Genomic DNA, 15,082 nt, shown 5'->3' on the forward strand with positions numbered 1-15,082 from the left:
TGATTATGGAATTGTTATGAATTTCAGAGTTAAATTGACTGAGATGTGATGTCAGATTCGTACGGTGGTTGATTATAAGTTATTGGAATTAGTATATACTGATGTTGTATCACCGGTATCGCAAGATTGTACTGTTGTACCGTCAGAATTTGATAAAACAGAGATGTTGTGATTTGATTAGAATATTGATACAGAGTATTGATATTGTCATTGCCAGATTGAACATTGACTGACTTTGAGTCGAGACTTCGATTGTATCAGAGCGACAGAACGAAAGGTATAAATAAATGTTGATTCGGGATTGCACAACTCGAGTTAGGTTTGCCTTGAGTTTCCCAAAATCACATACTTTATTTTATTGCATTGATATTTGCAGATTATCAGATTGATATGTTTAGTCTATTGAATTATAGCAGAGCCAGAGTTTGAGTCTAGGGCAGATCAGCCTAGCTAGGGCAGAACCGCCGAGTCTTTGTCAGAACCGCGGGGACTCTAGACTTACGGTGTATCGATGAGCTTAGATGTAGATCGACGTCTATTGTAGACATTCGATACAGCATATCAAAGTTTAAATTAGATCGGGATCCCTAGATTAGAAATAAGTTGAGATAAGATAATAAGTCATTAACTTAAATACAGATTCGTATTGATTCATGTAGTCAGATTAGATACATGTTTTAATGATTGTTATGCTTTTATATATGTTTTATATGATTGCATTGATACATTGTTTATACTGGGATATTTATATCTCACCGGAGTTATCCGGCTGTTGTCTTGTCTATATGTGTGCACGGCAACAAGTGGGACAGGTTCAGGGTCACAGAGGTGAAGAAAGATCGAGTTAGAGTGGAGACTACGGACTTGGACTAGAGTTAGGGTTTAAACACTTGTTATATAGTTGTTAAACCTTAGTTGAGACTGATTGTATATAGTGCAAGATTTGTACTTTTAATACTGACGTGTTTATTAAGATGTATGCCATTACGTTCCGCATTGTAGAAAAAAAAAATTAGACCCTGCTTATTATAATTGATTAATTAGTCCCAATGACGATTGATAAGATGATTAGCGTCCGGGTCCCCACAACTTGTCTATGTAATCTTTCTCACATAGACATTAAATAAGTGTTGACTGGAAGGTGCTGCCTTCAGTCTAGTCTAGGAGTTTAGATTAGGCAGTGGTGTAAGTCCTAGCTAGGTGGGTTTGGACAATCTTTGTATCGATCAAAGTCTTCTAGTGAATCCTACCACAGGTGGTAGAAGGAGTGACGTAGGAGCATTTGAAGTTTCCGAACATCCATAAACATATCTTGTGTATTTAATGTTTTAACTATTGTTTTCAAACTGATTTAACTAGTTAGAGCATCCGTTGGTTCAGTTCTCACCATAACTGAACTAATGAATGTAAAAACTAATATAGTCTTTTGGTTATTAAGTTACACAAGATATACAAATATATCAGTGTTTCTTAATGAATGATTATTTCGAGTGTTTTCTGCATGGTTTTATACCAAACTCGATCTAATTCATCGGTGTATACATTCTTAGAACACAAGTTATTGAAGCTCTTGGAGAATATTTTGTTTGAAGCATCACAAGGTGCTCTGCAAACAATCCTTCAATGTAACGATAAATTTATGTCAGTAACTTTAATTAAAATTATTTTCCAACCATGCTAGATAGTTCTAGTGAAATAATGTCATGGGGTTATAGGGAGAAAATATAATATTTTGAAATACTAGATTTTTTTTATATTTCAATTTCAGTTCTGTATTTTTGAATTTTTGTGAATTTTAATCTTTTTTTATATATAAAGTGTTTATGTGACACTAATGCAGCGCCATATATATATAAAAAAATAAAATTATCAAAAATTCAAAGATAAATAACTAAAATTGAAATATGACAATATAGAATAACAAAATCGAAAAACCGAAAAACAAATATATAAAGACCAACATTGCATTCTTCCATTTTATTTGCGAAAAATAGTAGAATGTGTTTTTCCAATAAAAAAAGTAAAAAAATCAGTTCCATGAGGTTACGTTATTATAATATCAATATAAATCTTTTTAACTTTTTTTTTTGTACGAGGTGAATCAAATATCAAATATCTTTTTAAAAAAGGCGTTGTCCATGTTTGACTAAAGAAATGCCTATTTTTTGACCGAAGAAATAATAACATTTTTATATGCTGTAAAATTTAAAATTATTATGTATTTTAAAAGGCGACGTTCCCGTTACTCATTGATGGTCAAATAAAGTAAACTACATATTATAAATATATTGATTTAAAAATAATTTGTTTTTTTTGATTAAATGCATGAATTCAGCCGCCTGCCAATCAAGTCAACTATTTTTTCGGGCAACTGTAAATTATAAATTACGTCAACAAACTTGCTAGCTCAATTTATAAAATATTATTTTGTTGGAATCGTTTTTGTTTTTTTCCCCCTCAAATATCGACTTTAGAATACCTGATAAATTTTGACAAAAACGTTTGAATCATATAAAATATAATTTCTATGTGAATGAATTTGTCAAGTTATAATTATATAACTAAAATATTTTAAATAATATAACAGTTCAAACACAAAATCTCGACAACACCTGCCTACCGTAGAAACAATAATTTTTCCTACAAAATTTAAAGTTTATATAGGCAAAGTTATATACCAATTAAACTCCACTTTTCACTATTCTTACTTTTTGATCACAATACCCAAGCTCAATGAAAGATAATTTGATATATGGTCATAAATGATAACTGTTGGGGCTGTAATAGCCGCTCATGTTTGAATAACGATCGAACCATGATGTTTGGATTGTTCAATCTTACATCTGATATTAAATTCAAAATCACATGTTCGATTTTTATGAATTTGCAAGGATTGCAATTATTGAAAGAAGATCGTTGAAGTATAATAACTGTCACAAGTAGAAAAATGATCGAACCGTGATACTTAGACTGTTGTACGTTTTAAAATCCTGGGTTATACAATTATCGCGAACTATAATTTTTGATTAAAAAAAACAATAACTCTTTCCTAAAAAGAACTTTTGAGTAGTTTGTATTATTAAACTGTATTTATTGAAAGTTTGACTTAATATTGTAAAGTAAACCTAAGTAATGGACTAATTCAAGTTGTTTTACTATTGCTTAGTAAGCAAAAAAAAAAAAAAAACAAAAACGCATACTACATAAATAGGAAAATTATCAAATAAAAAATTAAGTTAATATAAATATTTAAAAAAATTAAATTTAAGGAGACATATTTTTCAGCTAAAATTGTCAATAATATTTATTTATATATAAATTTTATATTGTAAGGTTTTATGAAATTGAAACTTCGTATTTTTATTAATTTTTAATTAATTGAACTTGAGATTGTTTTTCAAAATCTATATATGAATTTTCGGAGTTTTCTTTTATAAGGTATTATTTTATTTAAGTATTATATATATATTTTTGATATTTTTTAAACTATGGGGTGGGGAGGGCTCGAACCCGAGCTACTATAGCTAGGAAAAAAGGTGAGATTATTTGGACTAAAGCCCGGTCTCATTTAAGTATTTTATATTTGATGTCTGAAGACTAAATATTTGTAATTGCACTTAGTATAGCAAGAGAAATTATTATTTCATATGGACAAAAGACCAGAATAAATAATTCTATTATAAAATAATATTAGATATTATTTCACATGGCATGAAACTAACCCCTATTTTTGTAATATTTTCCCACTAGATTTTGAAAATTATATCCACATTCAACTTACAAATTTTTTTGAGAAATAATTATTTTTATAAAAACTTTGTGTATTTTCATTATTTATATAATTATATTAATTTATGATTATTTGTATTAATATATTATATTATGATTTATAAGCGAATGAATAAAGAATACTGTTTGAAACAACGAAGGAAAGAGGCAAGAAAGTTTCCACTTGGACCGAAAAAGCGAACTATATATAATGTCTTCCTCCATTTCCATCTCCATTCTTGCTTCTCTTAGTGCTCAGCTTCACGTCAAATCCATTAGAAAATGAATCCATTCGCCTTGCAATCACAGGTTTCCCTTCCTTTCTCGCCGTCGCAGCACCAAGAAACCCACCAGAAAACCATAATTAAAATCAGTAAGCGTGGGATTCTTCTGAGACCTGCAGCTTCTCCATGTTTCACCAACTTCAGTCGACGGAAAAATCTCATTTCTAAGGTTATTATGCTTTTGTTGATCTCTGAGTTTGGGGGAAAAGAGAGAATAAGAGGATAAGTTGATTGGAAGTGACGATAATTTCGTTTTTTAATGAATTAGCTCCAGTTCGTGAGATGCTTAAAGTTTAATTAATGTGATGTTTCGTAAGGGTACAAAAAAGAAGTTAGATTGAGCGTAAATTATCGAAGATTTGATCTTTCTTGGACTTCGGCTTTGTGGGTTCTTTTCTTTTGTTCTTATCAATTTTTGTCTGTTATGTGTATTTGGTTTAATAGGCTGTGAGTTGCTCGATAGCACAAGATGCTGTATTGGAAAGAGATACAGCATTGGATGCTAAAGAAGCGCAGATATTGGTTTCCACTTGCATTACACGCAATTTACCGGCGGCTTTGACTTTAGAGCAAGGATTGGATTGTATCAAGGAGGCTGTGGAGGAATTGGTGGCCAATCCCCCATCTTGTTCAAGCGGCATGTATAGATTTCAGGTACAAGAAAAGTTGTTGCTTTTATTTTTTATTTGCTGTTGATTGATTTGTATGTTGTGATTTATCACCCTTGATTTCAGTAGTTTGTTGTCACGGTGTGATATTTTGCCATACAATCCAAAGTTATGCGACTTTGAAGTGTTATATCTGTTTAGAGAAAGATCATCTGTAAGCTTTTTTGGTTTTTTGTTTATAGCTTGCTGTGCCTCCTAGTGCAAAAGCATTGAAATGGTTTAGTTGCCAACCAGATGCATCGAAGGTGTATCCTTTATTTTTTCTTTCAAATGAGAAGGAGAATCCAACATATAAATCGCTTTCTCTGGGAAGAACCAGGGGAGTTTTTGGCATTGGTTCAGCTGTCAACTTGAAGGGGACTTCCCCTGATGCTTCAGGAGAGAACACTGCAATACAGAGGTAAATTTGTGACGTTTTGGTTTGCCGGCCTGTGTTATAAGCTATACCGATTTGCCTAAAATGAAATGTGATGTTTACACAGATCTCTTCCAGCTGAAACAACATCTTCAAAGGCTTATGGTTTCTTGGATATGGAGTTCAATTCAAAGATGTCTACCGTAAAGAACGAGAGTGGTTCATTTGATCTTTTCATTCCCCAGGCATGAAATCACTCCTTTTCATGTTCCAAGTTCCATACTAATATGTTTCACTATGCATAGTCAGCGTCTGCACTTTTTGATAGATAATTTTTTTAACAGATTGAGTTGGATGAATTTGAGGATATTTCCTTCCTAAGTGCTACACTAGCGTGGGATGACTCTTCAATATGTACCTTTACTGAAGCTGTTCAAAAATTTGAGCTCGCTTTTGACCAGGTAGACAAGGTTCTTGCTTTCTATGTCCATGTTTGTTCATTGTCGTTTCTTGTCTGACGAAGGAGCGGAGAATATGTTAGCTTTGTATGATCTGTTTCCATGTTTCAATTGCTATGTGTTATGTCAAATATGCGCCACCTTAGTTGGTTGTTAGTGCCAAATTGCCTACTCAGTATTTAGATTCATAATTCTCGGAGAAAAGAGTTAGTGCTCAATCTAGTACATAACTATAAAATACAATCATTTATAGAATTTTTATCTAATTGCTCACGAAACTACAAAAAATATTATTGCCATTTCGTGTTCTCTATGACCTTTCTAACAGGACCAAATATTGTAATGTCCCTTATAATTTGGGATGCATTATATGCCGATTGTTTTGATTCTGCATACGAATGAAATATGTCCAGTATCAATAATTGAGCTGATAAAAGATAGTACATTTTCTACTGCTTCACACTTTAAGCCTCAGTTTCCCCTTTATCTTTTGTTGATGTTGATTTGTGAATGCATGTGTATCCTTGTTTTTTCCCCTCAGTCTTTCTCCCTGTTCAGCCAAACTTGAACCTTGATGAATGTTGTTTTTTCCCCAAAAAAAAATGAAGTTGTGAAGCTCAATACCTTTAAGCTCATCCAATTTTATTGTTTCAGGCTAGACATTACTGTATAGATGGTACTGGATGGACTCGTTCATCCCTTTTAAAGTTCAACAATGCAGAGGAACATGAGCAAATGGTAAACAATCAACCCTGTGAATTCTTTTAGCATTTGGGTCTAGCTTCGTAGTTTCTTTCCTTTTCCAGTGTTAGTTCATTCCCACTGTCAACATAAACTCGAGTTTTTGGTTCTTCTGTTTTCATGAAACGTTAACTCATCAAATTAAATTATGATTTTCAACTAGCTATTATTTCACCTCCAAAACAAAACTGGAATCTTTTTTTCCTTTAATGTTTTTCTAAAATAAAGTCTTAATACGAAATAGTAATGCAGCAATATTTTTGTAGGTACGTGTAAATGCTCTCTTGTTAGATGGAAAGAATCTCGAAGCCAACACAATGGTATCTCTCGCATCCTTACTTTAATAAGATAAACTTTTACTGTAATCTTTTCTTTCTTTACATTCAACCAGTGTGTTTATGTAGCCCAAATTTCTTGCAGAGAGATTCTTCGACTGGATTCCAGCAGTTCTCTGCCAGGCTTTCACCGACTTTAGCTATTACAAATAACATGGTATGCAACCGTATTAGTTACCCGAGGATCAATGCTTTCATATCTGTGAAAATGGTTGTTCTTCATATTTTTGCCTCTTCATATTTTTGCCATGGTCTGTTGATATAAAGTGATTTCCAGTGTAAACTTTATTTATATGAAATTGTTTCCTCTTGTTTCCATATCAGATAGATAAGTCAAATCCAGTTAACTCCTTCATTCAAGATTGTCCCAATATCAATTCCGTATGGGCGAACCTTATAGTTGAAGAATGCACTCGGCTTGGTTTGACGGTAAGAAAAATATCTGAATCTATTTTTGAGTTTGTTTGTTTTCCACTCATCTAATTTATTTCTTTATCTAGTACTTTTGTGTAGCACCTGGATCAAGGTCTTCTCCCCTGACAATTGCTGCATCTAATCATCCCCTCACAACTTGTACTGTGTGCATTGATGAACGATCCCTTGCATTCCATGCCCTTGGTTACGCCAAAGGTTCCAACAAACCGGCAGTGGTCATAACATCATCAGGCACAGCCGTCTCAAATCTTTTTCCAGCTGTAAGTTGTATTATACTATTGTAATCAGTTAAATTTTATTTTCTTTTTCGGTTTTTTGTCCAACTCCAAATTATAAATTAAACTGTTGTCAGTGTATTATGCCATATAGCTAGTCAAGAATATTCTATTATTGTGAGAAATTTGCAGATGTCCTATCAACTAAGTGTCGAGTAACTGATATATTCCATTTTTGGGTGCTCCATTTTTGTAATACCATTTTGTTATCCTCATTTATAGGTTGTGGAAGCTAGCCAAAATTTTGTACCACTTCTTGTGCTATCAGCTGATCGTCCTCCGGAGCTGGTAGATGTTGGGGCAAACCAAGCAATCAATCAGGTAACGATAAAACCCTGGGAATCAGATTTACACATGATTTTTCACATCTAATTATTCAACATGATTTTCACATCTAATTATTCAACATGATTTACACAAATATTATTTGTCTGTCAATGCGTTTTCGCTCAATGAATCATTGAAAATATATTATGTAGGTGAATCATTTTGGTGTATTTGCAAGGCAATTTTTTAGTCTTCAGACTTCTACTGACGAGGTTTCTGCAAGAGTGGTTCTTACTACCGTGGACTCTGCAGTATACAAGGCAACCTCCACACCATGCGGTCCCGTACATATCAACTGTCCTTTCAGAGAACCACTAGCAACCAGTCAAAAAACTTGGAATCGCAACTGTTTAAAAGGATTAGATCCTTGGATGTCAACTAACGAACCATTTACCAGCTATATCCCATTTCAACATACCTTGACAAGTAATCAATTGAATGGCCCTATGACTGAAGTTCTGAAACTGATTCAAGGAGCGAAGCATGGAATTTTAGTTCTTGGTTCGATTTACAAAGAAGATGACATGTGGGCAGCACTTTTACTGGCTAAACACTTATCGTGGCCAGTTGCAGTGGATGTTCAATCTGGCTTACGTTTGAGGAAATATGTGAATTCGTTTCTTGACAAAAAGAACATTTTATTTGTTGATCAACTTGATCAGTTGCTACTCTCAGATTCTATCAGATCTTGGTTGAAGGCTGATGTTATAGTCCAGGTACGAATAGTGTCTTGCTTAAATAATTTAAGTGTTAAAGCATGCAGATCATGTATTAAGGTCTAACAAAATTGTGAGTGAGTATTTGTTTTTGTATGATGAAGTGCTTGATTCTTGTCATTGTTTTCAAACATTAGATTGGAAGTCGGATAACTGGGAGACGGGTTGCTCAGATGATAGAAAATTGCTTTCCATGCTCGTTTATCATGGTTGATGAGCATTCAGGTCGTCACGATCCTTCAAATATAATGACACATAGGATCCAAAGTACCATCACTCAATTCAGTGATTGCGTCATCAAATGCTGCTCGACACAAGAAAACCAGAAATGGGCAGAAATTCTACGAGGATTGGACATGGCGGTATGTAACTTTAGTTTTACATTTGCTCTATTTTTCTTTCTATAGATATGTCTTTTTAATGAATTTATTGTGTTCCTCAACAGGTGGGTTGGGAGACATCATCTTTTATTAATTCCGAGCATTCACTGACTGAACCTTATGTCGCACGTAAAATATTTGAAACCATTCGCTGTGGATCTGCTTTGTTTATCGGAAACAGCATGCCAGTACGTGATACAGACATGTATGGGAGTAGCTGGGTGCAATGCACACATGGTGGTTCACTGATGAGTAGCTCTGGATTACCATGCCACTATGTGCAGGTTAACAGCAATCGAGGTGCTAGTGGCATTGATGGTTTGATTAGCACTGCTGTTGGATTTGCAATAGGCACCAACAAACGAGTAAGTACCAAGAATATTCTCCTGGAATTTCTTTTGGATGTGAAATTTTTTTAATTGATCAATAATTTCATGCTATTTGTCTTTTTGGTTAAGTTATTATTGCAGTGTGCGCTGAAAAATGATGTTAACTCTGTATTATTCAGGTGCTTTTTGTGATAGGAGATGTTTCATTCCTGCATGATACCAATGGATTGTCTCTACTAAGAGAACGGTATAGAGTTCTCTCTCTGTTTATTTTTGTTCTTTTCCATTTTAGGTTGTATTAAAAACATTGTTCACGTATTTTATCAATCTGTTGCATGCTTACAAACGTGAAACAAACTACAAATTGAGCAACATCTATTATGTATAAAATTCAGTCAAACAAACACATATGAGCAAAAGAATAACCATCTTCTTGTGATCGTGTAGTCATAAGTTTTTACGATTTACAATCTAAGAAAATAAGCAAACGCTTAGGTAGTCTATGGTCTTTATGGAAAATATGGAAGGATTTGATGATGTTTCTTTTTACCATTGATGTAAAAATTGTGTAGCTAGTTCCCTATGAATTAACATTTTGGTTTACCTTTTGTGTGACAGGGCATGCCGTAAACCAATGGTCATACTCGTGGTTAACAATCATGGTGGTGCGATATTTAGCCAACTTCCAGTAGCTAGTACAATGGACAGAAGAATTATGGACCAGTTTTTCTATACAACCCACAATGTATCACTCCGTGATCTATGCACAGCACATGGGTAAGAATTTTATATTTCCTTTCCACCCCATGCAAACTACATACATTTAAAATCTTGATTTTTGATTGAATGTGGCTTTTGGGGGGTCTGAGATGGATTTTGACCTCTCAATTTGTATATTTTTATGTTCAGGGTGAAGCATATCCACGTGAAGACAAAGGGGGAGTTGGATGATGTGTTGTTTACATCTCAGCGAGACGATGTTGATTGCGTTGTGGAAGTTGAGAGCTCAATTGATACCAATGTTGAATTCCATAGGTAGCGTAGTTTCTGCAATTACACTTCCAAATTAACAGTTCAATATGTTAATCCTTTGCTGATACCTTCGTTATCACTTCTCAGCAATTTGAGGAATTTTACTCGCCAGGCGTCTGATCATGCTTTAAGTGTCCTTTCAAATCTGTCAGTTTCCGATTCTACCTCAGAGGGTGACAAGCTTTATAAAATCAATAAAATGGCATACTCCCAGTACAGGTGAGTTTTATATCATAGAAAATTAAAGATCATCTCCAATACAAAAATTTGTTAAATTGATATATTGTGCTTTTCTTGCTTTTCTATTGCAGGGTTCAGCTAAATGCCCCACCTACTTCAGCTTCCAGGGGTTCCGATACCGCCACATCCTATAGAAATGGTTTTGTGATTAGTTTGACACTTGAAGATGGAAGTACTGGATACGGAGAGGTTTGTTTATACATTAAGTTACCATTCAATGTGTTTATGTATTCTTTTAACCGCCGTTGTTCGAAACTATGCCGTACAAAACAGTAGCTCGATGTATAGTTCTTATTTATGTTACCGTATTGTCTTTTTTTATCGTTCTATTACCAAAACCCCCGCTTTTGCTTGCTGAATTATTGTTTGTTCAACTTTTAAGATTTTTCCTTCTTTCGGCATATTTTACACGATCTTCAAAATTTTGTTTCAAGATCCTAAAATTTGCTGATTGCACAGGTTGCACCTCTTGAAATCCACCGGGAGAATTTGCAGGATGTGGAGGAGCAACTTCGATTTCTCACTCACGTCATAGAAGGAAAAACAATCGATAATGTATTACCTTTGTTGAAGTATTCCTTTTCTTCTTGGATATGGAACAATTTAGGAATTCCAGTAAGTATTTGCCAAACTCCATTTATAGATTTGTCGCATTAGTTAAAAGACTCGAACACTTAAATTATTTAGCTAAGCAGTTAGGTTCTTGTTACAGTTTCTTGATTCTGTTGTCCTGATTTCTCCCATATTTTTTATATACTACAGCCAAGTTCGATCTACCCTAGTGTCAGATGTGGCTTAGAGATGGCTCTTCTCAGTGCAATTTCAAGTAGACAAGGCTGCACTTTATTGGATATTCTCCATCCAAGGAGAGAGTCATCCAGTGGGTCATCTGCATCTGCAGTTGAAATCTGTGCTCTAATTGATTCTTTTGGAACCCCCACAGAAACAGCTTTCGTCGCTTCCAAACTCATTGAAGAGGGATTCAACGCCATAAAGATTAAGGTAAACACTTCATGTCCCTATATCACTTTATTACTTTGGATCATGAACAGACGCTTTATTCATATAATTCTTCCTTGTTGGCACATTTATTGGAACTTTCAATAGGTGGCACGCCGGGGTGATCCTGAAGAAGATATTGCTGTGATACAAGAGGTGAGAAATAAAGTGGGACAGGACATTGTGCTTCGTGCTGATGCCAATAGGAAATGGACTTACGACGAAGCCGTAAAGTTTGCCAGTGCTGTCAAAGATTGTGGCCTACAGTATATTGAGGTATGAGTCGCATTTTATCTTGGCCTAGATTGTCTTTCTTCGGGATTTCATACAGAGCGTATAAATACAATGATACTATCAGATTTGCCCGTCTTACATTATATTCTGTAACACTTTTCTTTTCACAACTTTCAGGAGCCGGTTAATAATGAAGAAGATATAATCAAATTTTGCGATGAAACTGGCATGCCGGTGGCATTAGATGAATCTATCAACTATATTAGGGAAAACCCATTGAATTTCCTTCAAAAATATATCCACCCTGGGGTAGCTGCCGTTGTAAGTACATATATTGAACTAATCCACATTTTTAGATGATACGATATACACTGATTTCATTCATCTAATGTTCTTTGAGGTTGCTTTTGTGCCATGTATCTAATTAATTTCACAAAATAAAATTTTCAGGTCATAAAGCCGAGTGTAATCGGAGGCTTTGAAAATGCAGCATTGATTGGTCGATGGGCTCAGCAGCATGACAAGATGACTGTCATTAGTGCTGCATTTGAAAGTTCGCTTGGTTTGTCTGCTTTTGTTCAATTCGCTCAGCATCTGGACCTAGAAAGCGCAGAAATGCGAAAATTGATGAAAAAGGAATCCGAAATATCCGTAGCACACGGTTTTGGAACTTACAAGTGGTTTAAAGAACATGTGACAGCTGAGCCTCTGAATTTCCATCACAGTCCAGACCATGGCTCGGTTGTGGCATCTGCTGTTGATGCTGGACGACTCCTGCAGCAAGGTCGATTGAATTCTGACGTGATTGTTAGGAACTCTATTCAAGAACAAGTGAAGGATTACCAGTTACCAGTAGATGTAGATGGCATATCGGTTTCTCTCAAAGTTCGTGAGACAGGGGAAAGCAGTGATGTAAGTAGCAGATAACAAATCTTTGTTTGAAAACTTGATAATTGATTGAAAGCTGTAGAAAGTTCTCAACTTTCTTCTTCGTGTTTTAATCAACGCAGGGTACTGCAGTTGTGTTTCTTCACGGGTTTCTCGGAACAGGTGAAGATTGGACCCCAATTATGAAATCTGTTTCGGGCTCGACTCGATGCATTGCCATCGACCTTCCTGGTCATGGCGAATCAACACTGCGATATCATGGTAGTAGGAATGGTTTAGATCGCCCAAACTTATCCATTGAGGTCATGGTTGATATGTTATGCAAGGTGTTGGACTATCTCGCTCTCGAAAAAGTTACACTCGTTGGATATTCAATGGGGGCACGTATTGCTTTATACACTGCCCTAAAATGTAGCAATAAGGTACAATTACAGACACAAACATCAACATTTTTTTTCTTGAAATCAAATTTCTCGAGTACTTATATTAAACCTGTATAATTGTGCTTCCAAAGGTGGAAAGAGCTGTCATTATTTCTGGAAGCCCCGGTTTGATGGACACAAATGCGAGAACGACCCGTAAAGCTAAAGATGACTTCAGAGCAAGCATGCTTATCTCGAATGGATGGAAACGATTTTTAGATACTTGGTACGCCGAAGAACTGTGGACGAGGTACTTTAATGCTACCATTACTTTTTTTATTCAAAAATAGAAAGTGAAATTCGGCCCCCAAAAGCATGACATTTTGCTGTCATTTTTTCATGATGCAGCTTGAAAATTCATCCACATTTTAACCAGATGGTCAAGAATCGTTTGCAGCATAACGACTTACACAATCTTGGGAAAGTTCTGTCTGATATGAGCATCGGAAGGCAACCGTAAGTTTGGAATCTTTACATTTTCTTGAAAGTTCAAAACTTTTCATAAATTTATATTTAGAGGTGATCAAATGCCGTTTATCATCATTACAGATCATTGTGGGAAGATTTGAAACAAAACCAAGTGCCCCTTCAGATTATAGTAGGAGGAAATGATGCCAAGTTCAAGAAAATCGCTAACGAGATGGTGTTGAGACTCGACAGTGCACACGAGGTCGCGGAGCCAGCACAAATCGTCGAAATCCCAAATGCAGGACATGCTGTGCATATTGAGAATCCCCTTGCTGTTATCAGTGCTGTCAGGCAGTTCATAACAAGGACAAATAAGAATTGAAGTTTTGTTGTAAGATAAATGATGCATTATTCATTCACTTAGGTAGTAATAATAATAATTATAGAGGTAATTAAAGAGAAGGGAAGAAGTCCCTTCACAAATAATTCATGGGTTATTTTCCCTCTTGGTATATAGGCCACGTTTAAAATTAAAATAACAGTTGTATTTGTAGGGACATAATTTTTTGCTAAAAAATAAAGATGAAATTTATTTTGTTCTTACACTTTGTGTTTGTTTGAGATAAAGTAACAGTAATTGGAAATTCATATTTATAATTAATATTTCTTTTGGTTACAAAATGGAGATTTAATACTGTATTATAATATCTTGGAACAACTAATTGTTAGAGCAGATGTCGTCACTTGTGGCTTGAGTTTTATTAACTCTTATGTAAAAGCAATATTTATTTTAATAATAATTTACGATTTGATCCAATTATGACATTTATTTTATCTGTATATTTATATAAGCTGCATAGATAAAGTTCTTGGATATACAAAATGTACCATGAGATATGTTTCTTAACGTAAGATTATAAAACTCATTAGGAAGCGTACTCTTTATTCTAAATAGGTTCATAGAAGATTCAACAACCTAAAATGAGGATAAGTGTCACTCGAGCTTAAGACTAATATATGTGATGTAAATGTCATGTTTCATCGGTAAGAGCACGAAGATGTCCATTCATACAGATGAATGATCATTTGATGATGCATTGAACAACTCTCCCTCGAATATTCCAAATGATTATCACTTATCGAGTGAAAAAGTTTGCGTTTATGGTTGTACACCATTGGTCTTTTGACCTGGAATAACGTGGGACTTTACATACTAACATGCACTTTGATCCGATTACCAACTCTATTGAAAGTCATATGGTGGTGATATTGGGTATAGTTTAGAAACACGTAGGAGTCTCCTAAGTTGCATATATCATATAACTATTGTTACTCAAAGATACATCACATCGTTAACGAATTCATTTGCAACTCTCGATATACCAATGGTTGCGGATTCGATCGGGATATTTGAGTTGAAAGGACCGTATTGTACGCTAATAATAATTTAAGGTTCTTGCAGCCACTATCAGTGATACATAGAAGATCATTGAGTGATGATACTAGACGCTCTTACCATGATATGATGGATTCAATTAGAGTTGAGTTCTGACATTCTTGATCAAGGAGTTGATGAAAAGAATGATGCCGATTAGGATAAGCCCGTATAGGAACAAATATAGTTATGAATCACATGAAGTTGTGAATCCACGACTAACTGTATCCATGATCAATTGGGTCACATAAGTATTAGATTATGTGCTCCCGTTAAGATAATCAAGTTCAAGAAGTTGAATTTTGCGACTGTAGTATGATAGAGATCAAAAAAATTACTTATAAAGAAGTTTA

General features: G+C 34.7%; 1 protein-coding gene across 1 annotated transcript; it reads left to right on the forward strand.

The window, feature by feature from the left end:
• Positions 1 to 3,988: 3,988 nt before the first annotated feature.
• Positions 3,989 to 13,899, forward strand: LOC142532187 (protein PHYLLO, chloroplastic). Its single transcript, XM_075638465.1, has 28 exons — positions 3,989 to 4,221; positions 4,497 to 4,706; positions 4,903 to 5,120; positions 5,203 to 5,320; positions 5,420 to 5,536; positions 6,188 to 6,271; positions 6,541 to 6,594; positions 6,695 to 6,766; positions 6,934 to 7,038; positions 7,110 to 7,304; positions 7,542 to 7,640; positions 7,799 to 8,362; positions 8,500 to 8,724; positions 8,808 to 9,107; positions 9,251 to 9,318; positions 9,690 to 9,848; positions 9,981 to 10,106; positions 10,191 to 10,322; positions 10,415 to 10,532; positions 10,803 to 10,958; positions 11,106 to 11,345; positions 11,451 to 11,618; positions 11,754 to 11,897; positions 12,027 to 12,488; positions 12,587 to 12,886; positions 12,979 to 13,136; positions 13,235 to 13,342; positions 13,436 to 13,899. The coding sequence occupies exons 1-28, from the start codon at positions 4,051 to 4,053 to the stop codon at positions 13,674 to 13,676; spliced, it is 5,112 nt and encodes a 1,703-aa protein (XP_075494580.1). The 5' UTR covers positions 3,989 to 4,050; the 3' UTR covers positions 13,677 to 13,899.
• Positions 13,900 to 15,082: the final 1,183 nt, after the last annotated feature.

This window comes from Primulina tabacum, chromosome 18 (genome assembly GCF_025594145.1).
Source record: "Primulina tabacum isolate GXHZ01 chromosome 18, ASM2559414v2, whole genome shotgun sequence".
Classification (NCBI taxonomy): Eukaryota; Viridiplantae; Streptophyta; class Magnoliopsida; order Lamiales; family Gesneriaceae; genus Primulina; species Primulina tabacum.

Coding starts and splice junctions, on each gene's coding strand:
- LOC142532187 (XM_075638465.1), top strand. CDS start 4,051: ATGAATCCATTCGCCTTGCAATCACAGGTTTCCCTTCCTTTCTCGCCG. Junction 5,121..5,202: donor GAGAACACTGCAATACAGAG/GTAAATTTGTGA, acceptor ATGTTTACACAG/ATCTCTTCCAGCTGAAACAA. Junction 11,898..12,026: donor ACCCTGGGGTAGCTGCCGTT/GTAAGTACATAT, acceptor TAAAATTTTCAG/GTCATAAAGCCGAGTGTAAT.